At 36.9% G+C, this 25,995-nt stretch overlaps 5 protein-coding genes across 6 annotated transcripts; 3 read left to right on the top strand and 2 right to left on the bottom strand.

The window, feature by feature from the left end:
- Window positions 1–1,198: 1,198 nt before the first annotated feature.
- On the top strand, window positions 1,199–6,688 carry LOC104714723 (mitogen-activated protein kinase kinase kinase YODA). Its single transcript, XM_010432173.2, has 12 exons — window positions 1,199–1,687; window positions 2,192–2,953; window positions 3,042–3,773; window positions 4,025–4,112; window positions 4,217–4,279; window positions 4,390–4,550; window positions 4,644–4,719; window positions 4,871–4,930; window positions 5,009–5,116; window positions 5,201–5,440; window positions 5,513–5,604; window positions 5,689–6,688. Exons 2-12 carry the CDS (start codon window positions 2,418–2,420, stop codon window positions 6,185–6,187), a joined length of 2,655 nt encoding a protein of 884 aa, XP_010430475.1. The 5' UTR covers window positions 1,199–1,687; window positions 2,192–2,417; the 3' UTR covers window positions 6,188–6,688.
- Window positions 6,689–7,021: 333 nt separating this feature from the next.
- Window positions 7,022–11,173, bottom strand: LOC104703991 (signal peptide peptidase-like 2). Its single transcript, XM_010432172.3, has 14 exons — window positions 10,692–11,173; window positions 10,193–10,351; window positions 9,981–10,092; window positions 9,726–9,845; window positions 9,442–9,593; window positions 8,812–8,991; window positions 8,691–8,725; window positions 8,455–8,611; window positions 8,316–8,369; window positions 8,125–8,217; window positions 7,886–8,028; window positions 7,719–7,789; window positions 7,552–7,635; window positions 7,022–7,444 (listed from the first exon to the last, which is right to left on the bottom strand). Exons 1-14 carry the CDS (start codon window positions 10,842–10,844, stop codon window positions 7,332–7,334), a joined length of 1,626 nt encoding a protein of 541 aa, XP_010430474.1. The 5' UTR covers window positions 10,845–11,173; the 3' UTR covers window positions 7,022–7,331.
- A 1,383-nt stretch (window positions 11,174–12,556) lies between these two features.
- LOC104714721 (UDP-N-acetylmuramoyl-L-alanyl-D-glutamate--2,6-diaminopimelate ligase MurE homolog, chloroplastic-like) lies at window positions 12,557–15,854 on the bottom strand. 2 transcript variants are annotated; one of them, XR_015565598.1, is made up of 6 exons: window positions 13,862–15,797; window positions 13,637–13,753; window positions 13,373–13,548; window positions 13,075–13,220; window positions 12,768–12,941; window positions 12,557–12,686 (listed from the first exon to the last, which is right to left on the bottom strand). XR_015565598.1 is itself a non-coding variant. In XM_087464239.1 (5 exons), exons 1-5 carry the CDS (start codon window positions 15,708–15,710, stop codon window positions 12,923–12,925), a joined length of 2,307 nt encoding a protein of 768 aa, XP_087320365.1. In that variant the 5' UTR covers window positions 15,711–15,854; the 3' UTR covers window positions 12,557–12,922. The 2 variants fall into 2 exon arrangements, 1 of the variants encoding a protein (XP_087320365.1); XM_087464239.1 differs by having other exon boundaries at window positions 12,557–12,941; window positions 13,862–15,854.
- A 2,595-nt stretch (window positions 15,855–18,449) lies between these two features.
- Window positions 18,450–22,138, top strand: LOC104714720 (uncharacterized). Its single transcript, XM_010432170.3, has 7 exons — window positions 18,450–19,181; window positions 19,462–19,715; window positions 19,811–19,878; window positions 19,957–20,989; window positions 21,063–21,142; window positions 21,232–21,379; window positions 21,461–22,138. Exons 2-7 carry the CDS (start codon window positions 19,529–19,531, stop codon window positions 22,015–22,017), a joined length of 2,073 nt encoding a protein of 690 aa, XP_010430472.1. The 5' UTR covers window positions 18,450–19,181; window positions 19,462–19,528; the 3' UTR covers window positions 22,018–22,138.
- A 123-nt stretch (window positions 22,139–22,261) lies between these two features.
- Window positions 22,262–25,538, top strand: LOC109124642 (uncharacterized). Its single transcript, XM_010432169.3, has 6 exons — window positions 22,262–23,012; window positions 23,620–23,870; window positions 23,946–24,321; window positions 24,415–24,546; window positions 24,641–24,816; window positions 25,241–25,538. Exons 1-6 carry the CDS (start codon window positions 22,467–22,469, stop codon window positions 25,362–25,364), a joined length of 1,605 nt encoding a protein of 534 aa, XP_010430471.2. The 5' UTR covers window positions 22,262–22,466; the 3' UTR covers window positions 25,365–25,538.
- The last annotated feature ends 457 nt before the right edge of the window (window positions 25,539–25,995 follow it).

Raw genomic sequence — 25,995 nt, 5'->3', positions numbered from 1 at the left:
AATAATACCAAAAGATATAATAATTAGGTGCGACACAAATTAAAAACACAAAACAAGCATTTTGAATTTTTTAAATGATCATTTTTCATAACTAAAAATTTACAATTTAAGAAAAATATATTATTGTAAATAAGGTCTTTTCTCGGTTACCCCTAATTATATATAATTACTTACAAGTTACAATATATCGTCTGTCTGTAATAATCATATTTTTTATACGTTATGTATAAAATTAATACATAGGAAAAATCAGCGATAGAGCTGCATATCTTCAAAGGAAAAATAAATTAAAGAGATATTATGTATAATCACATAATGACGAATACATTTAACAGTTAGAAAATTAGGTTTGGATACGATATACTATTTTTTGTATTCGAACAGAATCATATCTTCAATTACTTTGATATTGTATTCTCGTCCTAATATAATCTTCACAAATCTGTTGGTGCATGCATAAATAAAATAATCTTTTTGTATATTACGTGTTTATACACGCACCTTATTTGTTTAAGTGAAAGTATCATCATTGGGATGTATACTACATTTTGGTTATGTTCTTTTTTAACATTGACAAATCAATACGCGTCTCACAAAAAAAAATAGCCTAACGTGTGACATCATTATATCTCAATCTAACCGTTAAGATCGATTAGGTGACGTGTTAGTAGAGAACACATCATGCATCCCCTCTTGTCACTTAACTAATTTTTCTTCTTCTTCTTCTAAGTCTCAAGTTTCACTTCTTGATTAAATGATGCAATTAGCAAAAAGTGATAATTTAGTTTATGTTCGAATCCATCAATTATAGTATTTATCTTTTCCACTCAACACCCAATGAATTGGAATTATTTCACATTGTTCCCACATTTGAAAATATTACTATAAAGTACGAAAACTCACCAAACTAAGCATAAATCAAGGAAATAATTCTCAAATTTGAGTGTTACTAAATAAATCTTATTCGATTTTTTTATCAATCAGACAACTAAGAAACAAAAAAAGATAAAGATACTCAGTATTAGTCATTAGCTTAATTAGTCCAGTGATCAAGACTTTATAAGTATTTCTTACTAGTTTTCAAAACTTCTTTTTCCTTCATATACGGTAAACAAAAAAAAAAAAATCAGAATAAAATCGGAGCTCTGTCTTTTCAATAATATATATATATATATATATATTTTTTTTAATAAGCTCTGTCTTTTTCCAGAAGAAATATAAAAAGCTAAAACAAGAAATTAAATTAATTAAATTATCGGTTATATTATTAGTATTAGCAATCTTTAATTAGTTAAAACTTATTACTACAAAGATTAACGCACCAAAGGAAGAAATCTGAAAGAGTAAATGCTTTCTTCAAACGCGCTCTCTCTCCTTCTCTCTTTCTCTCTCTAGTTCTTATTCTCTCTCTCTCTCTCTCTTTCTCTTTCTTTCTCAGCCTCTTCGTCTTCTTCTTCGTCTTCGTTATCTCTTCCTCTCTCTGTGGGTGTGTCACTAAACTCAGTTCACTGTTAGTGAGAGAGGAAGCTCTTTTAAAACTCTTTTATACTTTGCATAGTCTCACTTTGTAAGCTTACGATTTTAGGGATCTGAAACGCTTTACTGTTTGTTGTCTTTGCGATTCTCGATTGAGAGAGTCTCTGAGCTTTCTCGAGATTTGATTCCATTTCTCAAGCTGCTGAATCTGGTAATTTTTTTGTTTTCCTCAAGTAATTTAGGTCTTCGATTAAGCTTTCTCCATGAAATTGAAACATGCTTTGGGTCTATCCTTTGATTTTTATTGTGTGTGTGTGCGTGTGTGTAGATTTGAGCAGTTTTGTTGGTCTAGCTTAGGGTTTTCGTTTGTTTGTTTCTGGAGTTTTCTAGGTAGGTGTACTCATGGAATCTGTTCTGTGTAGATCTGTTTGTGAGGTGGAGATTTTCAAGTTTACTATTGCAAAATGGATCTTGTGTAGCTTAGCTTCAAGATGATCACATTGATTTTTGAAATACTAGTAACGTATCGCTATATTAATCTGGAGATATACTCTTTTGGTTTCACGCTATTTAAGAATTTGCTGGAAATCAGGATTTGTCTTCTTGTTAGAATTTTGGATTTTGGTGTTTTTTTTATATCTGTTTGTATCTTCGAATGTTCTTCTTGGAAGCTAGATTTGAAAACCCTAACGCTTTGTTTTGTTGTTGTAATCAGATCTTGCACCTGCTTTTTGGTAGTGGTCAAACACCAATGGGTTAATTAAAAAAATGGAGTTTATATCGGGACTTTTCTTCGTTTGTTGACCTTTGTTGGGTCAACCAAGTATGATCTTTGAAGTGGTCAAAAGGATTGTTACTTTGTCGTAGTGTTGAAACAAGGTCTTTAAAAAGAGAGTGATAGTGTCAGTGTGCCACTCGGTTTGTTGTTGGGAAGAAAGATCATGCCTTGGTGGAGTAAATCCAAAGATGAAAAAAAGAAAACTAACAAGGAGAGCCTCATTGATGCATTTAATCGGAAATTGGGATTCGCATCTGAGGATAAGTCTAGTGGTCGGTCGAGAAAATCAAGAAGACGACGTGATGAAATTGTGTCTGAAAGAGGAGCTATTTCTCGGTTACCATCAAGATCTCCTTCTCCTTCTACTCGGGTTTCACGCTGTCAGAGTTTTGCTGAAAGATCTCCTGCTGTACCTCTTCCTCGTCCTGTTGTCCGTCCTATTGTAACGAGCACTGATTCGGTAATGAATGGATCACAGAGACCTGGTTTAGATGCAAATGTCAAGCCATCATGGTTGCCACTTCCAAAGCCCCATAATGCTCCAAGCATGCCTGATATTACCGGTGCTGAGGCTGATTTTGCCACTGCTTCTGTGTCCAGTGGAAGTTCTGTGGGTGACAATCCATCTGATTCTCTCCTCAGTCCATTGGCTTCTGATTGTGAAAATGGGAACCGGACACCAGTAAATATTTCTTCGAGGTGAGTTTGAATTGTGATTGTTATTGTTATGGATTTTGCTCTTTCTCTTGCTCTCTCTTAACATGTTGTATCCTACTTTTATGTATAGGGATCAGCTCATGCATAGTAATAAAAACTCAGCTGAGATGTTCAAGCCAGTCCCAAATGTGTCTAATAAAAACCGAATCCTATCGGCATCTCCTAGGCGAAGACCTCTGGGTACTCATGTAAAGAATCTACAAATCCCGCAACGAGATTTAGTGCTCTGCAGTGCCCCAGATAGCTTGTTGTCTAGTCCTTCTAGGAGTCCAATGAGATCCTTTGTCCCAGATCAAGTCTCAAACCATGGATTGTTGATTAGTAAACCATATTCAGATGTTTCCTTGCTTGGATCTGGCCAGTGCTCAAGCCCAGGTTCAGGTTACAACTCAGGTAACAATTCCATTGGTGGAGATATGGCTACTCAGCTGTTTTGGCCTCAGAGCAGGTGTAGCCCTGAATGTTCCCCTGTACCTAGTCCAAGAATGACGAGCCCTGGTCCTAGCTCCAGAATACAAAGTGGTGCTGTTACACCTCTTCATCCTCGAGCTGGAGGGTCAACTACTGGGTCACCTACTAGAAGGCTTGATGATAATAGACAGCAAAGCCACCGTCTGCCTCTCCCACCGTTATTAATATCTAATACTTGTCCGTTTTCGCCCACATATTCAGCAGCAACATCTCCGTCTGTCCCCCGAAGTCCAGCAAGGGCAGAGGCTACGGTAAGCCCTGGATCGCGATGGAAAAAAGGGAGATTGCTGGGGATGGGCAGTTTTGGACATGTATATCTTGGCTTTAACAGGTTCGTAACTATACAAGTCTGATTTTAGTTTGAATGATGCTCTCATTATATCTTGGATATGGGAAGAATATCGTTGTATATTTAATACTCGTAGAATTGGTCTACATGATGAGTTTCTTCGTCCAAATCTCATACAATAATATTGAATAGAAACTTGTATGTTGCTCTTACCCAAAAAAAAAGGAAAAAGAAACTTATATGTTGCATCTCTATGCCACCCCTGGTTTAATTGGTTATGTTTTCGTCCTCAGTGAAAGTGGCGAAATGTGTGCCATGAAAGAGGTTACTCTATGCTCAGATGATCCCAAGTCAAGGGAGAGTGCACAACAATTAGGACAAGTGAGTTACACACATCATCTGTTTGGAAACAAATGCTGCTCTTGTGCTTTTAGTCTTTAATTTTCTAACTGTGCAGCTTATTTTACAATGATTAACTTTCACAGGAAATTTCAGTTCTAAGCCGTTTACGACACCCTAATATAGTGCAGTATTATGGCTCTGAAACCGTAAGTTTTACAGATATTTTTGGGTCATTTCTATTCTCTGATACTGTCAACTATTTCAGCTGAACGAACCCATGCACATGACTACTATTTACTTTCCCGTCCTATTACAGGTAGATGACAAACTGTATATATATCTGGAGTATGTCTCTGGTGGTTCAATATATAAACTTCTTCAAGAGTATGGACAATTTGGTGAGAATGCCATTCGTAACTACACGCAACAAATTTTATCAGGGCTTGCGTATTTGCACGCCAAAAATACTGTTCATAGGTGGTTAATTCTATCCATTCTCCTGATTCCTCGTTTTTCTTCATCCTTCATTTGTTGGAGGATTAAGTGGATACGGATTTTAATATTATCCAGGGATATCAAAGGAGCAAATATATTGGTGGATCCCCATGGACGGGTAAAAGTGGCTGATTTTGGGATGGCGAAACATGTATGGATACATTCTCTGCAATCTCGTTCCCATGTTTTGTTTTAGTCCTGTTTGAAAATATTCATTTAAGCAGAAATGACTGATCCGAATATATTATGCTAGGCTTAGCTAGACATTTTCCTAAGTCTAATACGAATTGAATAAAATGCAGATTACTGCTCAATCTGGTCCTTTATCATTCAAAGGGAGCCCATATTGGATGGCACCTGAGGTCAGTATGCTGCTACAAACTGTCGGTTTCATGTTGAGAGGCTTTATGCTGATGCTTTTTATCTTGCTTGGATTTCAGGTGATAAAGAATTCAAATGGCAGTAACCTTGCAGTCGACATATGGAGTCTTGGATGTACCGTTTTAGAAATGGCTACAACGAAGCCTCCATGGAGCCAGTATGAAGGGGTTAGTAAATTATATAAGTACTCGAACAAATATGAGAATTGCTGATGCGACTCCTCCATCCTTATCTATTTGAGTTCTTTTTAGGTTCCTGCTATGTTCAAGATTGGAAACAGCAAGGAGCTTCCAGATATCCCTGATCATTTATCTGAAGAGGGTAAGGATTTTGTAAGAAAATGCCTACAAAGAAACCCCTCAAATCGTCCTACAGCTGCTCAGCTTTTGGACCACGCTTTTGTAAGAAATGTGATGCCGATGGAAAGGCCTATGGTGAGTGGCGAGCCTGCAGAAGCCATGAATGTAGCTTCAAGCACCATGAGATCACTGGTATGAAAGCTCGGATTCCCCAATTCTATATTATCTATGCATCTGATTGCCTGACAAATCTGTCTGTTTCAGGACATTGGACACGCAAGGAGTCTTCCGTGCTTAGACTCGGAAGATGCAACCAATTACCAACAGAGAGGATTAAAACCTGGCTCCGGATTCAGGTACCCATGAGCCATTCCGTTTTTATCTTCATTCTACAACATCAAAACTTCTTTGTGCCTAAAGTCTCCTCCTTTTTGTCGCAGTATATCGCAATCTCCTAGGAACATGTCATGCCCGATTTCACCAGTCGGTAGTCCAATCTTTCATTCACCACACATTAGCGGAAGAAGATCTCCATCCCCAATATCTAGTCCCCATGCTCTCTCCGGCTCATCAACACCTTTAACAGGGTGCGGTGGAGCCATCCCGTTCCATCACCAAAGACAAACTACAGTCAACTTCTTGCATGAAGGCATAGGGTCAAGCAGAAGCCCGGGAAGTGGCGGGAATTTCTACACCAACAGTTTCTTTCAGGAGCCTAGTAGGCAGCAAGATCGGTCGAGGAGTAGTCCAAGGACGCCTCCTCATATATTTTGGGACAACAACGGTTCGATCCAGCCAGGCTATAATTGGAACAAGGACAACCAGCCAGTCCTATCTGATCATGTGTCCCAACAGCTTTTAAGTGAGCATCTGAAACTGAAGTCCCTCAACCTGAGACCCGGTTTTTCAACTCCCGGTTCGGCAAACAGAGGACCCTAACCCGTTCGAGTCAAATGATTCGACACCAATGACAGAACCATAAAACCCAATGGAAAATGAAAAAAACATCAAAACAAATAGCTGCAGAAACTCCTCCTTCAGGATCTCGGAATTGCAACACAGCATGAAGGGTCAGGATCTCGAGGTTTAGGATCGGGGGTTAGGGTTACAGAGACGCGTCTCTCAAAACCTTGAACCATTGGCTAATATCAAGAAATGAGGAGTCGTTTTTTTATCGTCTTTGGAAAATCTGGAGAGACTTTATGTTGTCTCTCTCTCTTTCTCTGAAGATATCAGCAAAAATTGATTTTGTGTATAGGAAGAACAGGTCATCACCTAATTTGTCTATTTCCCTCTTTTCTTCTGTCTCTTTGTTTGGTCTCTCTGATTTGTTGCTGATGTAGAAGAAGAAGAAGAAAAAAAAGGGCAAAAGCTTTTAAAATCTAAACTCTTTGATGTAATCTATCTTTATTGTAAGAGAATCCCAAATTAGATTATAAATCCACTCTCTTAACTCTTGTTTTTTTTTTCTATGGTTGATTGATGCTTGCTTGTTGTCATCAATCGCATAGCAAAAATTGTAGTCTTTGGTCCGAAAGTTCGAACTTTTCTACTTTTGGAATTATTTTTTCAAAGATTTAGTGTTCTGCTATGGACTAGGACCACCACTAGGTAGCGTCTTGTGTTCTCGCGTCTTACAATATTACGAGTTGTGAGAATTTGTTTTCTTAATTGATTATAAACAGCTACACGGTGCAAATTTAACCAAGCACTTACCATAGTAAATTTCTCATTTTAGAGGAAAATTTGGGTGGGTTCTGGAAACCGAGCAAGTGAGAAAAACAAACTAGAAAATATATTATTATATATAAATTACAAAATCGTCCACAAATTATGAGAGCTTAGAAAGTTGCCTACGTTTTTATACACATTACTCTCTGTCTTTCTATAGACAACGAACGATAATGGATTCTTCTTTTGATAATGATGGTGTAAGTAACATACACAACACATGATTAAAAAAAGGACTAAAGAGAAAATAATCTTACAACTTACGTTACATTGGTTACAAACCCCAAGGCTTTTTTTTTGTTGTCTTTTTGTAAAAGTCTCTTGCGTTCCGTTTCTGGTCAGGTTGTCCTCATTACTCAGAGCATTGTTCAAGCCGGACATGGTGAGGACAAGCCCTTTCTGGCTCTCCTTTTGTCCATAGAATCCAAAGATCGTCTCGTTTTCGAGCTAATGTTAACATTGTTCCTGTAATTTCATCGTGAGACTCATACTCATGCGACGTACATTATGGAAAGAGAGCGATAGAGAGAGAGAGAGAGAGAGAGAGAGAGATGTGGAGAGTTCCAGCTTACCGAGGGTGAAAGGGACAATGTAGAGCAATGCGGGTTGGCCGTGTCCATCCATTAGGTTTAGAGCCACGTAAGTAATCAAAAGACCTGTGGTTTTTAAATGTTCAAAATGATTATCAATGAAGAAAAAAAAGATCTGTGGGATTACACAGATTTGTATGTGATTTTACCTAATCCGTAGGCAACCATTGCCCATATAAAATAGCCGGTTCTAAGAGTCTTGTTAGCTAACCAGTCATATCTGCAAGAATAAATGTTAGAATAGCTTACAACTTGGTGAAAGGAAACTATAGATGATGACTTAAGTGAGATATAACGATGAGTATGGCTGTTGAACCTGAGAGCAAATGCGATTAGCAAACCGGGCAAAAGAATATCACCGAATCCAATAATGCTGTAGCCTCCCCAAGGATCGAACATGCGTGGAATTTTCAGTAACATTGGGATGCCATCTTCTCCACTCTTATCACCACGAGCTACCTGCAAAGAAGAAAGAAGCACATTGCATTTTTTTTGAGTTTGGCATTGTTAAATACATATGCAAATGATGGATGGCGAATTGGTTGGTTTACTTACAACAATCATTACGCTTTCGTGGAACAACTTCTTGGAGACAAACACCCAGAAAATATCGTACAAGAAGGCACAACTGAGAAGAACTGTCCCGACCTGTTCCAAGTAATATGGCTTTAAAACTTTTCTTTATCAAATATCTCATAATGTTTTGGAGACTCGAAGATGAAGTATAAGTATGTGTAAGAAAATACCTTTAGATTTGGGACATGAACAATCTGTAGTACTGTGATGATCAACGCGATACCCTGGCCAATAGAACAACAATATTACATACCACATGACGGTGGATTGTAGTTGTAAATGAAATTTTTATGAGGCTCCAATCCTTACAAGAACATCTTGGCCAATCCACGCAAAGGAGTTAACTCGGTAAACAGCCCACAGGACAGCAAAGACAATGCAGAAAGGAGATACTGCAAGAGTCAGGTAAGAGATAGGTCCGAGGAAAGGGACTTTAACGTAAGCATTTGCAGCACGTTGGAACCATCTGCAAAAAGAACAGTCCATGACAGCCTCCATGATGTGCATTAAAGGCAGTAAGGCATTGAAAGGAATCATGCTTTTACCTTGATAGTAACGCAACCAGGCAAGTTTGTAAACCCTGAAGATAAACAAGGTATTACACCATATCAGACTATAACCAGTTTTTTAATTCAACTAAAGTTAGAACCGAGTAGAAGTTGGTACCTCAACACCACCGATGCAGAAAACAACCACAAGAAGCTCCACAAACCAATAAGACATAAGCTTGTAAAGAATCACAAGGAATCCAGAAGCAAGAACAACGAAAAAAATAGCTGAAATAGTATTGATCTCTACAACACCACTACCCCCATCATTTGTGTTAGGGATTTCATCTATAGCATCCTACATTTGTGCAGAAAAAATAATGTTAGAACTAGAAGTAAGAAATACGTACGTAAGAAAACTAACACTGACAATAAAATTATTAACAAAAGCAACCAAATAAACAAAACCATGTGACTCTCTTGTCAAAAGTAGACAAATGCCTCAAGGAGGGGCCCAGCTCATTAAGAAAAGCCATCCGTTACCTATCAATTTCTTGGATGTTCATCTTGACACAACATTTTGTTTAAATGGTAAAAGAAATGCCTACGTGTTGTTCAATATACGATAATGGACTTTTCTTCCTCCGCCTAACCAAGTTACCAACTACTCTGTCCCATTTGGCATCATTGGATATACACAAGAAGCACAAGGGACTAATTATTGGCCAGTTTATGTTATCATCACCCATCCAACTATATCTTCATAGCCTAATATTACTATTCCCAAATAAGTAGAAAAATGTCGGACCTTCAGTAGCTTATCATGATCAATAGCTGCTTCTCGGGCACTCCATGCAGACCAATAAGATGCACACAAAATGGTACCGATAGCCATTAACCACAAAAATACTTCTGCTACGTCAACAGCTGGTCGTCTTGGGGAGTAAAGCTGCACAGACACTGCATCAAGTATGGAAGATTATCGAGTTAACTGATACATATAATGAACTATATTTTAAGCTTGGAATGACAACTTTAGAAGCATATCTTGACTGAAAAAGAAAAGCTAAACAGATAATAATTAGGACATACCTTTTGAACTATTGGCTAGCATCGTTTGCAAGGTTGCACCAGCATCTTGAGGGAGCATGACGGCAGGAATCTGTATATCTAAGTCCGTTTCATCCGGTTCACAAACCATTTTGTAAAGTTCTGTCCGAGAAAACAAACATACAACCAATTAGAAACAATATTGCCAGATGACAGTAAGCATACCCAAATAACTCATGATAACTGATTGCAATTAGACAAATTCAACAGCCACCATCGAGAGAAAAACAAGTAAACCTTTCTGATTATTTATGATAAGCAGAGCAGAGGCACCAGCAGCTTCTGCATTATTTGCCTTTGCTGTGAACCTACAGTTGCCCCGTTCCACAATAACAACATCTCCAGAAAGCTAAAACAAAGATTGAACTCTGTAAGTTAACGCTTTCACTTTACTTGCATTGCTTCTAATGTCATAAGTCATAATAAAAAAAAGGGTTAGATTAAAAAACCTTGTTCTTGAGAGGTGTACAAGAATCACGAGGATTTGCAAAGACAAGGTGTGTCTGATTTGCGTTCTTCTCCTTGGACACAATCCGCCTCCCAAATCTAGCCCCAACCCCAACAAACTCCACATTCTCAACACCATCAACCCACGTTTGAACTTTCACCTTAAGCAAAGAACCAGGTGACCCACAAATCACACACATATAAAACTTCAATCCAAACTATTTAACATCAATAAAGCTTTCACTCAGAACTAGACTTCATAAACCCAATAAGTAGAACAACTAAAAGCTAAAAGGTCGAAACTTTAATTCAGAATTGAGGAATCCATAACTTAGATCAACTATAAAAAACTAAAAGGTTAAAGCTTTAACGCTCAAGAACCAAAATTACTAAACTAATCACGAAATCACCATAGCATATAATTAGAAAGGTCCGATTTTGTTAATCAAAATTAGCCAAGAAGAAGTTGAATCCGGAGTAAATTGAGTTAGGGAGGAGTACCAAAACGAAGTCATTCTCGCAACCAGGTTTCTTGGGAGCTAAATTGTCTTGATGAACGATATCACCGGCGGTGACAGTAGAAGGGAGAGATAAGAGTAGAATCGAAGATGATAGAAGAAGAAGAAGAATCCGGAGAAATCGAAGCCAATCCATCGAAAAGCTCCCCCAAGGATTCTTGAGAGAGAGAGAGAGAGAGAAGAGTGAAACACGGAAGAGATTAATAAAAACAAAAAACAAAACCAATTGGGAAATATTCTTAGAAAATTAATTTTATGGGAATATTTTTATTAATTTTGATCTGATGATATCATTGTTGGATCTGTGGAAAATGACGTAAGCGAGACAAGTAAAGTGAAAGTGGTGTGAGGGAGGAAGAAACAATGAAAACGACGACGTTAAGGTCAAGCCGTTGTTGGACCGGTTTTGTCGCGTTTTCTGATTGGACTGGTTTAGCTATACTTGGTGGTTCTGTGTTATATCACAATCTTTTTGAGCTGTGTTTTCGACATTTAAGACAAGTTCATCGGACATACCATGTTTTATTTGTCTAACCAATTTATCCCAACTTTATTATTTTGGAAGCATATGATTTATTTTTAGTAGATTATATAATTAATATATATGAAATCATTAGTTGGTTACAATATTAAAACATTAGTAATTTAAGCGTATTATTTGTATAGTCTCGTCTTATGGACTCACTTGAGTATTGATAAGCGAGATTTACAGAATCAATTGATTATTTTAGGGGTATTATTAATAATATTAATAACAAGAATATTGAACAAAAATCATAATGTTTACAAAAATTGACCTTAATCATTCCCACTATTATTATTATTAACCAGTTAATTCAGAAGAATAATATCACTCTAAGGAATAAAATATATAAACCAATTTAACAATTTTAACAATTTTTTTACAAAATCTTCCAAATTAAACACGCATAAGCGATATATGACTTTAAATGTATTGAGTTATATGATAAATTGAGTTATGATCTTTATAATAGACACATGTTAAATGTAAATTGGTTATATATATTATATGCTAATTGACATGTATTTCCTGAAATTTAAGAGAAGTTCCTCGGACACACCATGTTTTATTTGTCTAACCAGTTTATCCCAACTTTATTATTTTGGAAGCACATGATTTCTTTTTAGTAGACTATATAATTAATATATATGAAATCATTAGTTGGTTACAATATTAAACATTAATAAATTAAGTGTATTATTTGTATAGTCTAGACTTATGGGCTCACTTGATTATTGATAATCGAGATTTACAGATTCAATTGATTATTTTAGGTGTATTATTAATAATATTAATAGCAAGAATATTGAACAAAAATCATAATATTTACAAAAATTGACCTTAATTATTCCCACTATTGTTAAAATTTAATTAAACAAATATTACAAATTATTTTAATATACAAAATATATACATAAATTTTGTATAAAATAAAGTTCAACTCGTACAATAGCACGAATACTCATCTAGTTATTATTTATTTGGTTTATTCATTGAATGAATTATAATGATTTAGTGATTATATTATTTTTATTTATTGGTTTTAGAGTGGTCCCAAAAAAATTACCAATGATATAATGGGAATCTTTTAATTTATAGCCAGAAATAAGATTCAAAGTATGCTTAATTGTTCAAAAGACTATATTCTCAGCCAAACTTTCGTAATTTATGTTCTTGTCACACATACTTAAATCACAAGGCCTGACCTTATTATTATTCAATCATATGTATTCATATGCAAGATATATTTACCAAATTTAAACCTTATTTTCATCGTATTCTTTTTGTTTAAGTCCATTTATTAAAAATGTTTTGGTTAGATTTGGTTTGGATATTTAAATTAAACTTTCGCTATATCTAAATCAAACCATACACAAACACAACCAACCACTTACATTTTTGGGTTTTAACTCTTGACAAAATTTATACACATGCTCTTCCACCTTTAAAATCTTCCTATATATCTCCGGTTTCCTCTAAACCAAAGAAACAGGAAAGTAGAAAGAAAAAAAGATGGAAGAACTTGAAGGTAGTGGCTGACTCACAAGGTCATAATCTCCTTCCTTGAGCATCTTCTGTCTCTTTGTGTAGAATTCATTAGCTCCCTGCAAATCGATCTTTCAAATACATTTGACCCGCGGTGGAAAAAATGCTAAGCTAACTTCTCTTCTAATGATTTCACTACAGAGTTATTAATGACTCTCTGGTAACCTGCAGAAAAGCAGAGTAATAGGAGAAGAATATAACAGATTAGTAATCAGCAACTCTCACACAGATCACAATCTTGGGTTATTTTCTGTTGTTTTATCATCTAGTAAAAAGAAACTGTTACGACTCCACTTACCGCCATGGGAACTCGCTTGTGTCTATTCCAGCTTGGTGGAGCTCATCAACGTATTGCAATGCTTCCCGGCATTCCTCTCGGTCATCATAGAACTCTTTCTTATCACCTTCAAGCTGATACGCTTCATGGCCTTTCCCTGCTACAACCTGCAGAAACAAAGCAGTATTGTCAAGCTTCCAAGAACACAATTTGATTTTATTACTTTGATTGCTTGTTAAGGTTTCAAATCCAGCAACTTTGATAAGACACTGAAAAGTAATGTAGAGACTACAGAGAATGGGTTTATTTGAATACTTACAACCATATCACCTTCTTCACCCATAGCAACGGCACAACGCACAGCTACACGTCTTATATCATGAAGAAAGAGTCTATTACCATTTGCCAAAGGCGGGTAATAATCATGTTCGCCATGTTTCAAATACTCTTGCATTGTCCATCCAATCCCAGACAACATGTCATCCAAGATGTCCACTAAAACCACATTGGAAATTTTCCTAACTATTATACCTTACCACACAAACAAACTTTATACACTCGACCTATCTTAAGAGTAACTTACATGGATCTTCGTTCCTCGGATTATCAGATGTCAACATGGTGACATCACTCTTTTCAGTAGCGATCTTCGTCATAAGCGGTCTTTTTCCTCTTTCATTCTCACCCTCACAACCAATGACTTCAACAACAAACAAGAAAAGCCAGCTAAAATAATCAGACCGACACAACTATAAAGACTATAGGCAGGATTAATTAGCATAAAATGGATGGAAGAACATTTATATACCGGTAATGATTCTTCTTGGTTTAAGCTCTCGAATTGAATCTAGCAGCCTCGACAAGCCACCAGGTGTGTTAGCATGATCCACAATAACACCAAAAGCTTGTTCCTCATCAATCAATTCACACCTTCCCGGAACTGCATCGACTTCCTCAACACCCCTAACAATATCCTCCAGAGGAGCCCCAACAGCAATCCCAACAGCCACAGCCGCAAGAATATTATAGATATTATGCCTTCCTAACAAACCAGAAGAGATCTCCAGTATACCTTGAGGGGTATTAACCAAAACCTGCGTCTCAAACAAAGAAAGCTCAAACTTTAGCGGGTAAACATCGGCTTTCGTGTTCTCCATAGCAAATGTCACAACAGGAACATCAGGATTCCCTTGCTGGACGAAAAATGCTGCGTTAGGATCATCTATGTTAACCACTTTCCTATGCCTTTCCGGATCAACCATTCTTGCAAACAACTTGGCTTCAGCATCTCTATACTCTTCATCAGTACCACGGAAATCCGAATTTTCTCTAGTCAAATTAGTGAAAACCGCAATGTCGAAATCCACCTCATCACATTTCCCTAAAGCAAGTTCCTGAGGAGAAGCTTCCATAACCAGAGCTTCAGTTCCATTATGCAACATCTTAGCCATCAAACTCTGAACCAAAACAGCATCAGGATTCGTCGTAGCATTAGGCGTATCTAACTTGTTGTCCCCATGGATATAACAAGAAACTGTGCTAAACATTCCTGTTCGCACACCCATAGCTTCATAAAGGCTTTTTATCAAATAAGTAGAAGTCGTTTTACCAGTCGTACCAGTAACTCCAATCACTGCCATGTTCTTAGACGGATGACTATAAAACGAAGAAGCTAAAGCTGCTAAAACTGCATTAGTGTCCTCAACAATAACAAGTGCTTTGCAACCTAAAGTATCTTCAATATCAATCTCTTTGCTAGCTACAACCGCCACTGCTCCTCTCTTATCAGCTTCACTCAAGAAACTCTCACTTCCTACACAGCACACGAAGAGATCTCCGGCGCTTACACCTCGAGAGTCCTGCTGGATCCCAGTGATATCGACATCTAAATCGCCGTAAACTGAGATTGGTACCACTTTACTCTCATCTAAAAGCTCAGCTAAGCTCATTTTGAATTTAGGTTCCACGATTCTCACTTTAGATTCACCAAAATCATCCAAATCAAATTCGAATTGATGATCAGAACCAATCTTCTTGTTGGTTCTAGTGTTACCTTCCTCATCAACCCAGTCTTCTTCATCAGAAACTTCGGTTAATCCAGTTAATTTATCAATCTCATCCAAATCCACAACTTCTTCTTCATCAAGCTCATCAGTTTCATCATCACCTTCTTCCTCATCTCCTCCCTCATCAACCTTCTTAGACGACGCCGTTTTAGGAGGATTAGGTTTGAGCAATCCTTGCTTAACGAACTCGCTACGTTTCATGGAGATTGCTCTATCGATATCCGAGAACAGATCGCCGGTAGGTTCTACGTCGTCTCTTCCCGTCTCCGTCGCGTCTTCCACATCGGCGATAGCGGAGAGATACGTGTTCCGATTCTTCTCGAAATCTTCTTCCTCTAGCTTCCGTGCACGAGCAGCTTGACGCTGTATCTGCTGAAACTTCGATACGCCGTGCATTGAATCCTCCGGTGCTTCAGGTGGATCGTCATCTGCAGGGTTCGGGTACGAATTCCGACGAGCAGGTCCAGCCGCAACCGTGAGATTACGGGAATTTCGGGAGAACGGTAAGATGACAGGTTTGTAAGAGAAGGAAGAGGTGGTTCCAGTTAGAGAGAGAAAGACTGGGTGAGGAGAGAGAAACGTGAACGCCATTGGAGAGAGAGAGAGAGAGAGAGAGAGTGAGAAAAAAAGCAGTGAAAGGTTTTTGCAAGGGGATAAGAGCTCAGTTGCAAAAACGATGCGTATAAGGAAACCCGAGACGCCAGCAAAACGCTGCGTTGTAAATGGTTACATGATGGGCCTATAAGGCTGTAATCATTGCATACTATATTAGCCCACTAGTTTAACTTTTTTTACATTTTAACTCGTATATTATTCTTTTTAAAAAAAATTGTTTGGATAGAAATAGAATGCGAACAAATGTTAACACTGTTTTAGTTTTTAAGCCATCCAAGTATTATATTGTTGTTGACCAAAAAAATAACTATTAGTGTTGGGAAAATACTATTGTAGTAAAAATATACATACCCCGATAATGGGCTTGTTCGTTTGGTTGACGCTGGCGGCTGCGGCAGCGGCAGCGGCAGCGGCTGCGTTTATGTTTTTAACCGCTAAATTGAAACAACGTTTAAAAATATTAGACGCAAGTCGCAGCGTTTGCTGCAGCATCATGACGCAGGTACCTGCGACAAACAAACGAACAACCATACATGCGTCTGCCGCAGCCGCAGCCTGCGGCAGCCAAACGACGTAGTAGTGTTGCGACACTGTATATATTTCCAATTCTAGCATAGGGCTGTGCGAGTATGTTGATGAGCACTTGACAAATCTATTATTTTAGAATGTAAAATTAAAACCCGTATCTTGGTCATTGATGAAACTCACATGGCCACTTTAATTTGTAACATCGACCGACCACCGCCATTTTCAGTTGAGTTGGTTTACTACACTGTTTGTGGTCCTTTTTCATATTGGGTCTCGCCTTCACATACTCTCAGCCCGTTTCATAACACGTGAAGTGCACATGCTGTAATGTCATTTCTGATATCTTAGAATGTCACAATACAATGTTATCGAGAGTATCGTCAAAGTCTGCCTGCGGCTGTCATTCAAACTTTAAAAGCCAGCCAACCATTTGTTTATAAGACTAGAAAATTACAAAAAAAAAAAACACTCAACCTATAATCAACCATGTCATAGTCTTAAATTAATACATGATTATGTAAGCAATGTATACTTAGTTTGATTAATCAACATGACAATATCTATTAAGCGCCATATTATACAGTTTAAAATTTACATAAACATTAATACATATTGTGTCCAAATCGTATACTAAATATGATCACTTATCGAAATAGTGTATGTGATTTCTTAACAACTTAAAATAAAATTCGAGTATGAGATCAAGTGTCTACATACGTGTAACCGTACTCGTATATATATAAGTTAAGTGCATTAAAATGGATATAGTTTCCCCTTACTGTATTTGAAAGCAATTTTATATACATGAAATAGAAATAAATCATATATTATTAGTGATATATGACGCACGTAGCTTTGGCGTGCATGAATGAATGTGGATATAGGGATACACCTACATCGACGCGCATAGTCGTAAAGCTCCCCATATCTACAATAATTTGGTATACGCACCAAGTATCCTGTCACACCATATATAGCTTTCAAAATGGTGTTCTGACTCAAGATTTTCCAACACATTCTGAATGGATGGTTCTAACACCGGTTAAATTAGGATATGTATGTCTTATTAGGTGTCAGCTAGGATTTGGATCTCACATCCGATTGGTGAAAACTTACGAAAATTTTCATATATATGATGGGGTTTCATATATCAAGTTGCAATTGATGTTACGAAAATAATGTAATAGTGGAGAAGTGTCATCTATCGAGATTGCGTTGTCGGTACACTGTCTATAACAAGATCATCTACTGTATTTACGTATGTGATGATATAGTATATATATGATTATAAATATGTATTGGCAAATTGATATAAATGTTTATTTTGCATTGAACGGCCGAGAGAGAAACTTTGGTGAAAGAGTTAGATGGACTTGAGTATTAATAATATAAGACAAGTGGAGGACAACCACACGTATACCGTTACAAGTCAAACAATCATATTTATGTTCTACCAATTTTTTATACGAATGGATCATACTAAAATGCAATCTCATAAATTTAATAATTCAATCATATTGACTTAAGTATTAAACTAATCTTAACAAAACCATTTATCATGTCAATATGAGAACCAAAAACACATGTAAATCTCTCATTCGCTTGCATAAACTAGTAAACTATACCAAACATGAAAATATATAGAAAAAGAACATGCCGTATTGGGATCGGCTACTCTATAAATATATACATTATTCCGATATAGACATATACACACACATATTAAATGTGCATGTGTATACACGTAGTACGATGTAGATGGAGAAAATAACAAGTCTTTACGTTACTACTCCGTAATTAAGAAGATTAATCTGCAGAAAATAAGACTAATTAATATTCATTTAAGTTGTTTTACTCGGGAAACCAATTGGTTAAAATGGCAACGAGGACTAAAATAGCAAAAATATTATACGAAACGTAATAAATAATAATCATTAAAAGCAGATGTACTTTATTTCATTATTTGAGTTTGATTCCAACGGTTACATTTTTGCGATGTAATAAGTGTACCCCCTTTTTTTTTTTTTTGACAGTGATAAGTTAATGTTATGAATCACATAAAAACCATGGTAAAATTTACTACTATTTCTTACACATACCATGTTAGTGTACATAATTGTTGTAGAGATAAGAAGAGGACAGAAATAAAAGCTTTATTTGAAAGCATTGTCTTATATGTGAAACGATCTGCAAATTTCAATGTCTCTTTCACTCTCACGTCCCTCTCCTTCTTTCTCATTTTCTCTTAATTGTTTTTACATACCAAAAAAAAAAAAAATATTTAATTCTTATTTTATTTTTTTAAATAACATGTTTTCAAATTTATTACAGTATAAAAACAAAAATGTGTGATCATCTAATAAAAAAAAAGAAGATCTAATAAGATCTATTGGTCATTTGATTATTGTCTTCTTTTCACTTTCTAATCATTTCATTTGATGATTTTATAAGTTTGTTTCTTCCTTCATCTTCTTCCTTTTGTTCTCTCCCCCAATCTCCTATAACCCCTTCTTTAATGACGAGAGGACCCATCTCCAAGAACGAACAGTAATCTTCATTTATTGTCCTTCCAATTTTTTTCCTCTAAACCAAAAAACAAAAAAAATCCCAAATTTTTTTAAAAATTAAATTAAATATTTTCGTTTTTAATTACATGGGTTTGTTTGGGTAGATGAAGAGACAAGGGTCCCTTTAATTTTCTCTTTAGATCTTCTTCAAAAACCCAAAAGACTCAAAATCATGTTGGGCACTTTTTTTTTATGTTAAAGAACAAAAATCTATGGTTTTTCAACTTTTCATGTTTATCAGTCTTCATGACAAAGCTGAGTGCTTGATTGGCTCCACAGAGACAGACTCTGCTAAAATAAAGTTGTCATTTTTTTTTCTTTCTCTCTGACCCATTTCAGCCAAAAAGCTCTGGTAAGCAAATCTCTATCATATACATGAAAAAGATTACGTTTTTATGCTTAAGGAGGTTCCTTTTTTCCATGAAGATGAAGTTTTTACTGAAATTCTCAGTTTAGGGTTTAGTGTGGTGGAAAAAAAAGGTTAACCCAGGCAGTAAAATTGACAGTTTTGTATCCAAAAGAAGCAATTTTTTGGACACAATTAGAAGAGTTCTCTGTTTTTTTGTTATTGTTGTATGTGTTAAAGGTTTTTTGGTGTTATGTAAAAAGATAAGATTTTTTAAATTCTTCAGGTTTTTGAGGAATAAATTAAAGACGAGAGTTTTGAATGGTTGGTGAATTCATTGATCATCATCGTCAATGGAGAAGAAGAGATCACCGAGAAGCAGCAAGAGTCCTGGTCCTGCAATTTTCCCTAAAAGCCCTCTTGTCTACGAGAGTTATAAGTCTGGTTGTGGTTGGAAACTGATTAATTTCTTCGGACATGTCAAATCTGGTAATAAGAGACTTGGTTCTGAGAAGAAGAAATTCGTCAGAGATTCTGCTGGTTAGTTGTGTTATAATGAGTGTTCTTGGAACAACACTTCTTTAACATGATCTTAGTGCTAATTTGATCCTTCATCTTTTTTTTTTTTTATATAGGTAATGTTTATACTAAAAGCCAGCTTGATTTGCTCAAGAAGCTTCATGAGAAGTGTCAGTGTAATGATGTAAGTTCCTTTTTATTATTGCTTAGTTTTTGGTTTAGCTTAAAGTGGTAGAGAAACTGAGTCTCTTGATTTGTTCAGCGGGTTGTGGAGGAAGAGAGTTCATGCAAGCCTAAAACAAGGAGAAGATCTTTCAGTTCTGAAAGAGAACTTGAGAAGTATGATTCTAAACCTGTCCAGGGATTACTAGAGAGAGAGATAAGAAGGATCAAAAATCTAAAGGAGGAAACTTGTGATATCCCGGATAAGCAAAAGCATTCTTCTTTGAGTGAAATTGAGAAGACAAGTTGTAAGGATAAGCAAATGGATCTGAAGAATACGAGAGATTGTAAGAAGAATGCAGAGATTAATCTTCAAGTTTGTGTGAATGAAGCTGCTGAAACATTGATTTGTTCAAAGGCAGAGGAAAAGGGAAATGACCGGTCTAAGCAGTTCATGGAGGCGTTAGATATTCTAAGTTCGAACAAAGAATTGTTCATTACACTCTTACAAGATCCTAATTCTTTCTCAGCGAAAAAAGGTCAAGACTTGGAAGGATCTAAGGTAAAGGAACCGCGGCATAAATCTCCATCAATGGCTGATGATTTGGATAACATTGTTCTTTTGAAGCCTAGATTATCAAGCTCGGTTGATGATAAAGCGAACTTGAGATTTAAACATCTAGCCAAGAAATTGAAGCTCGTTGTTGGATCTAACAAAGACAACAATCATGTAGAAAACAAACCTGAAGGTAGTTGTAATGGTAGAGAAACCGAGGCTGCTGCTTTGAGATCAAGTGAAGTCTCTACCAGTACAGTTGGCTATAGAAGCCCGGAGTCACCGGTGTTTAGGCGCAAGAAACGGGTTGAGTCTGATGTTTTTAAGCTGAGTATTGAGAACGATGTTTTGCCGAGGAGATTCATGGTGGAAAGGCAACAAGAGAGATTAAACTCTTCACCGGTTTATGAAGTTCCTTATGCATTGAGTAGCTTGCAGACAAAGCTCAAAGAGAGAAGACAGAAGCTTGAGAAGAAGAGAGAGAGCTTCAAGTTATGGTCTTTGGACAATAACTTCGAGGTTTTTGACCCGAATCCATACAATTCTAATCTAAGGTCTCTCGACGATAATTGTACAGGTAAAAAGATTACAAAACTTGTAATGAAATCATATTCGAGCCAGTGTGACTAAACTGTTAATATTTGTATCAGATTCTGCTGAGTACAGAAGTCTGACCACCCATGTAGAAGACAGGTTCATGGAAGATAGGTGTCTGAAGGGCTCATTAGCAGTAAGTACTGCGAGAAAGAGTAAACATTTCTTATAACTCCACGGTCGAAGTGTATTTGATGTTTAATATATGCTTTATAATCGTTTCAGGAGTCGAATTTGAGCCTAGAAAGACGAGAGATCAATGTTCATGACCCGAAACAGGAGCAGGAGCAACCGAGTCCTGTCTCTGTTCTTGAAAGGATTCATTTAGAAGACGAAACAGTTAGTCTAGGAAATGTGGAAATTTCTAAACTCGGTAAACGCTTCAGATCAATTCTTTCATGATCAGTGATTTATCTGTTGGTTGACTCATAAAAAATCTGATTCTTTCTTGCAGAAGAGAAGGTTGCATTCTCTTTTGATGATCCAAGCATCGATCTAGTTGAGAAAGAAACAGTTAATGACTTTGTGAAGAAAGTTCTTAAAGCTTCAAGATTGAATTGGACTAATCTTATAGCAAGATGCAGCGAGGAAACATCACTACTCGACGAATTCTCACACGGTAATCACAACAACGACCAGCTTCTTCTTGTTCTTGACTACACCGACGAGATCGTCCGCGACATTTACCGTCAAGACATCAAATATTGGCCTTTGACATCATCGGGAAGCTCGAGAGTCGTCAATCTACAACCATCCCTTAGAGAAGAAGATCTGATTAACAAAACGTTGAGACATTTTGACTGGAGTTTACTCTGCTCTGACTCTCCTACAAGATCATTAGATCAGATCATTGAAACTGATATGATAAAGCCATGTCTTTGGTCTGATTTTGGTGGTGAATCTGAAGGCATTGCGTCTGATCTTGCCGAAAAGATTCTCCAACAATTGCTACTTGAGTTCTCCCATGAGCTAAGAACAATGCAGAGGAGCATAGTATTATGTGTGGATTAACTTGAATCTCTTCAGAACTATTTAACATTTTTTTTGTCTGTATAAAAAAAGTTTTAAAATTTGAGAATCTTCTCTTCATGATTAGTTATTACATTTATCTAAAGTTAAAAAAGATTCGATCTTTTGGTTGGTCTGCTTCAAGTAAAAGCTTCTGAATCGTTGAAAAGGTTTTGACTTTTGACCAATTGAGATTTTTGTATTGGAATTTGGGATTTAGGGTTTTAGCAGCGGCCGGAAATTGTGGCGAAAAAGATTGCAACTTTTTTTATTATCCCAATTTATTAATGACAAAAGATGTCGTCTTTCACAAAACCCTAGTTGCAAGCTTCTAGCTGCTCTGTTTTTATTAGCCTCCACTTCACTTCCCGCCAAGCCTCTCTTAGCCATAAACAGTGAGAAACCCTAAAAATCCCCATTTTTTCCTCCACCAAGCTCTAAAACCCTTAGCTATGGAGACGCCGACGATGAAGCCTGATACGGTTTTGATTCTTGATTACGGCTCACAGTACACACATCTCATCACTCGCCGTATTCGATCTCTCAACGTCTTCTCTCTCGTAATCAGTGGAACCTCGTCGCTCAAATCAATCACTAGCTATAACCCACGAGTTGTTATCCTCTCCGGTGGACCTCACTCTGTTCACGCGCTCGACGCGCCGAGTTTCCCCGACGGGTTTATTGAGTGGGCTGAGTCAAATGGTGTTCATGTTTTGGGGATTTGCTATGGTTTGCAGCTGATTGTGCAGAAGCTTGGTGGTGTTGTTGTGGAAGGAGAGAGTAAAGAGTATGGGAAGATGGAGATTGAAGTGAAGGGTAAATCTGAGATTTTTGGGTCGGAGAGTGGTGGAGAGAAGCAAATGGTTTGGATGAGTCATGGTGATGAAGCGGTTAAGCTTCCTGAAGGGTTTGAAGTTGTGGCTCAGAGCGCTCAAGGAGCTGTTGCTGCTTTGGAGAATCGGAACAAGAAGATTTATGGATTGCAGTATCATCCTGAGGTATGATTACTTGAAGAATTTGATTTAATATCATTGGATTGATTTATTGATGATAAAGTATGGATCTTTACTCTCTGATGAGTGAAAAATGTGAGACATTTCTTACTTGAGGCTACTATGTTGTTGATGTAGCTATTTTAATGGTTGGTTGGTAAGACTATAGAGACTGAAGAATCTGATATAGTATTGCAGTCTTGAGTGGGTTTTTAGTGGATTTTGGGTTTATGGATGACAAACGCTAGATCTTTGGCATACTACCTATTCATATCTTCAATGAATCTGATGAGACTTGGGAGAATGCAGTTCATGTTCTGTGACTCTTTGATAAGTGAAAAATGTGAGACTTTTTTTTTTTACATAGAACTCGGGACTTCAGTTTTACTGACATATCTATCTAATGGTTGGCTTGTTTTCTTCTAGAGACTGAAGAACTTGATAAAGTATCATAGTTTGGATTGGACTTTTAGGATTTGATTGACACAGCTATTTTATTGTTCGGTTTAGTCCATTGATTTGAGAATTACTCGTGAATGTCTGTAAATGGATGTATTGGTCAATGAAAAATTTATAGTTTATGATGAAAGTGGTTTTTTGTTGGATTTTGCAGGTGACACATTCACCAAAAGGGATGGAGACACTTCGCCACTTCCTTTTTGACGTGTGTGGAGTATCTGCGGATTGGAAAATGGAGGACCTGATGGAAGAAGAGATCAAAGTGATTAACCAAACCGTTGCATCTGACGAACATGTCATTTGCGCCTTGTCAGGAGGTGTGGACTCGACTGTTGCCGCAACTCTTGTTCATAAGGCAATTGGAGATAGGCTTCATTGCGTCTTTGTCGATAACGGGCTATTAAGGTTAGAAAAGAAGCAATTTTCAATAGTGATATGCACTTTTAATGTGATTTTTGATGAGAATCCTCTGTTTTGTAGGTATAAGGAGCAAGAACGTGTGATGGATACCTTCGAAAAAGACTTGCATCTACCTGTTACTTGTGTAGATGCGTCCGAGCGGTTCTTGAGTGAACTCAAAGGCGTTGTGGATCCCGAGACAAAGAGAAAGATTATCGGGAAGGAGTTCATTAACATTTTTGATCAGTTTGCCCAAGAGTTGGAGAAAAAGTATGGGAAGAAACCTGCTTTTCTAGTTCAAGGGACTCTGTACCCTGATGTGATTGAGTCGTGCCCTCCCCCGGGTACTGATAGGACTCATTCTCACACCATAAAAAGTCATCATAACGTTGGAGGACTCCCTAAAGACATGAAATTGAAGCTCATTGAACCACTAAAACTTCTCTTCAAAGACGAGGTGTGTTACTATTGTCTTTTTACTATCTTACTTGTCTGCAATTGTTGAGTGTTTGGTTTGTGATCTTTCTCTGGATTCTTTTGTGCAATTAAGGTTCGTGAGCTCGGAAGAATCTTGAATGTACCTGTAGGGTTCTTGAAGCGTCACCCATTCCCCGGTCCAGGACTCGCAGTTAGAGTCTTGGGAGATGTCACCCAAGGAAACGCCCTCGAGGTTCTTCGTCAGGCAAGTGCTCTAAAAAATCTCAAACCGGCTATATAAATCTTTTACATAACTATGTACCAAACTCATATTTTTTTCGGTTTTCTTATTTCCTTAGGTTGATGAGATTTTCATCCAATCAATCAGAGATGCAGGTCTCTATGATTCGATCTGGCAAGCTTTCGCAGTGTTCTTGCCTGTAAGATCAGTTGGAGTCCAAGGTGACAAGAGAACACATTCTCATGTTGTTGCTCTTCGCGCAGTTACAAGCCAAGATGGAATGACTGCAGATTGGTAAGCTTCTTACAATTTCTTAATACCGATGCATATAGAACCCTTCTGTTTTTTTAACTGTTTACCGTGTTGATGTGAGTGCTTGAGGTTTTGATCTACCATGTGGTGGTACTTTAGGTCTGAGTATTTGGGTATTTGAGACTGGATTAGGTCAGGTGTTCTGAGTACATAAAGTCATGTATTAAGGTTCTCTTAGTCAAGTTAAAATTGGATCAGATAGTGAAAATATCTACTTGCTGTTATTCTATATTAAGACTCATTATCCAATCTGAGTAGTTACCTTGATTCTAAGGATTACCAAATATTTGTATCAAATCTATTGGTGTCAATGTTGCTTGGCTAGAATTCTTGTGGGGCAAATGCCAAAGCAAGTTTATGTTGTGACTTTGTACTGAGATTGGTGGTGTTGAAAACAACATTGCAGGTTCAATTTTGAGCACAAGTTTCTGGATGATGTTTCTCGGAAAATCTGCAACAGCGTTCAAGGAGTAAACCGTGTTGTTCAAGACATTACATCAAAGCCTCCTTCAACGATCGAATGGGAATAGAGAAAACATAAATTTGAGTCTTTTATTTACGAGTGTCTCTGCAATTCTTCGACCATGTAAAAAAGATTGTCATCAAACAGAGATGGTTATGGTGCTTATTATTATTGTTAGTAGACAATGGTTTCTGATGAACATGAGTGTTGATGATGATGATACAAATCATTTTTGCCTTAATACCTACGCGTGTGATATTTATATGATTAACGATTAAAGCTCACCATTTTATTTGTATTTTGGGTATTTCGATGGATGTAGTTTATTCGATAAAATGGACTCCAGTATTTTGTAGTTGTATTTACTATTGTAACAGAGTTGTTGAAGCTTGCAACAAGATTTATTTTTGTTACAATCAGGTTCACAGATGTTATTGTGAGATTCATACATGCTATAATGGTCAAATTTGTCTATATTATAGCGGAAACGCTATAGTCATGCCATATTTTGCTATAGCCAATAACCGGATTTAGATATGATAAATCTAAGTTTACACATCATATTCGGGTTGTATATGAAAGTCAGTTTATCCATGTCATAGCTGAGCGTTGTGACCAAAAAAATCATAACTCCAAATGAATTACTTTATATCTTGGTGTATATGTCAAAGTTACATTTTTTATTTGACAACAAAAAA

The sequence above is a fragment of the Camelina sativa genome, chromosome 9 (assembly GCF_030686135.1).
Source record: "Camelina sativa cultivar CO46 ecotype springtype chromosome 9, ASM3068613v1".
In the NCBI taxonomy this organism is placed as follows: domain Eukaryota; kingdom Viridiplantae; phylum Streptophyta; class Magnoliopsida; order Brassicales; family Brassicaceae; genus Camelina; species Camelina sativa.
This window is presented reverse-complemented; position numbering and strand designations above follow the sequence as displayed.

What these genes read in the sequence shown, in the direction of transcription:
- LOC104714723 (XM_010432173.2), top strand. Translation starts at nt 2,418, where the DNA reads ATGCCTTGGTGGAGTAAATCCAAAGATGAAAAAAAGAAAACTAACAAG. An exon ending in ATTTTGGGATGGCGAAACAT is followed by an intron (nt 4,720 to 4,870) that starts GTATGGATACAT and finishes AATAAAATGCAG; the next exon opens with ATTACTGCTCAATCTGGTCC. An exon ending in AAACCTGGCTCCGGATTCAG is followed by an intron (nt 5,605 to 5,688) that starts GTACCCATGAGC and finishes TTTTTGTCGCAG; the next exon opens with TATATCGCAATCTCCTAGGA.
- LOC104703991 (XM_010432172.3), bottom strand. Translation starts at nt 10,844, where the DNA reads ATGGATTGGCTTCGATTTCTCCGGATTCTTCTTCTTCTTCTATCATCT. An exon ending in TATCATAAATAATCAGAAAG is followed by an intron (nt 9,846 to 9,980) that starts GTTTACTTGTTT and finishes TTTCTCGGACAG; the next exon opens with AACTTTACAAAATGGTTTGT. An exon ending in CTGGTTGCGTTACTATCAAG is followed by an intron (nt 8,612 to 8,690) that starts GTAAAAGCATGA and finishes TTCTTTTTGCAG; the next exon opens with ATGGTTCCAACGTGCTGCAA.
- LOC104714721 (XM_087464239.1), bottom strand. Translation starts at nt 15,710, where the DNA reads ATGGCGTTCACGTTTCTCTCTCCTCACCCAGTCTTTCTCTCTCTAACT. An exon ending in ACCAAGAAGAATCATTACCG is followed by an intron (nt 13,754 to 13,861) that starts GTATATAAATGT and finishes TTGTTGTTGAAG; the next exon opens with TCATTGGTTGTGAGGGTGAG. An exon ending in GTGAAGAAGGTGATATGGTT is followed by an intron (nt 13,221 to 13,372) that starts GTAAGTATTCAA and finishes TTGTTTCTGCAG; the next exon opens with GTTGTAGCAGGGAAAGGCCA.
- LOC104714720 (XM_010432170.3), top strand. Translation starts at nt 19,529, where the DNA reads ATGGAGAAGAAGAGATCACCGAGAAGCAGCAAGAGTCCTGGTCCTGCA. An exon ending in TCTCGACGATAATTGTACAG is followed by an intron (nt 20,990 to 21,062) that starts GTAAAAAGATTA and finishes TATTTGTATCAG; the next exon opens with ATTCTGCTGAGTACAGAAGT. An exon ending in TGTGGAAATTTCTAAACTCG is followed by an intron (nt 21,380 to 21,460) that starts GTAAACGCTTCA and finishes TCTTTCTTGCAG; the next exon opens with AAGAGAAGGTTGCATTCTCT.
- LOC109124642 (XM_010432169.3), top strand. Translation starts at nt 22,467, where the DNA reads ATGGAGACGCCGACGATGAAGCCTGATACGGTTTTGATTCTTGATTAC. An exon ending in CCCTCGAGGTTCTTCGTCAG is followed by an intron (nt 24,547 to 24,640) that starts GCAAGTGCTCTA and finishes TTATTTCCTTAG; the next exon opens with GTTGATGAGATTTTCATCCA. An exon ending in GATGGAATGACTGCAGATTG is followed by an intron (nt 24,817 to 25,240) that starts GTAAGCTTCTTA and finishes ACAACATTGCAG; the next exon opens with GTTCAATTTTGAGCACAAGT.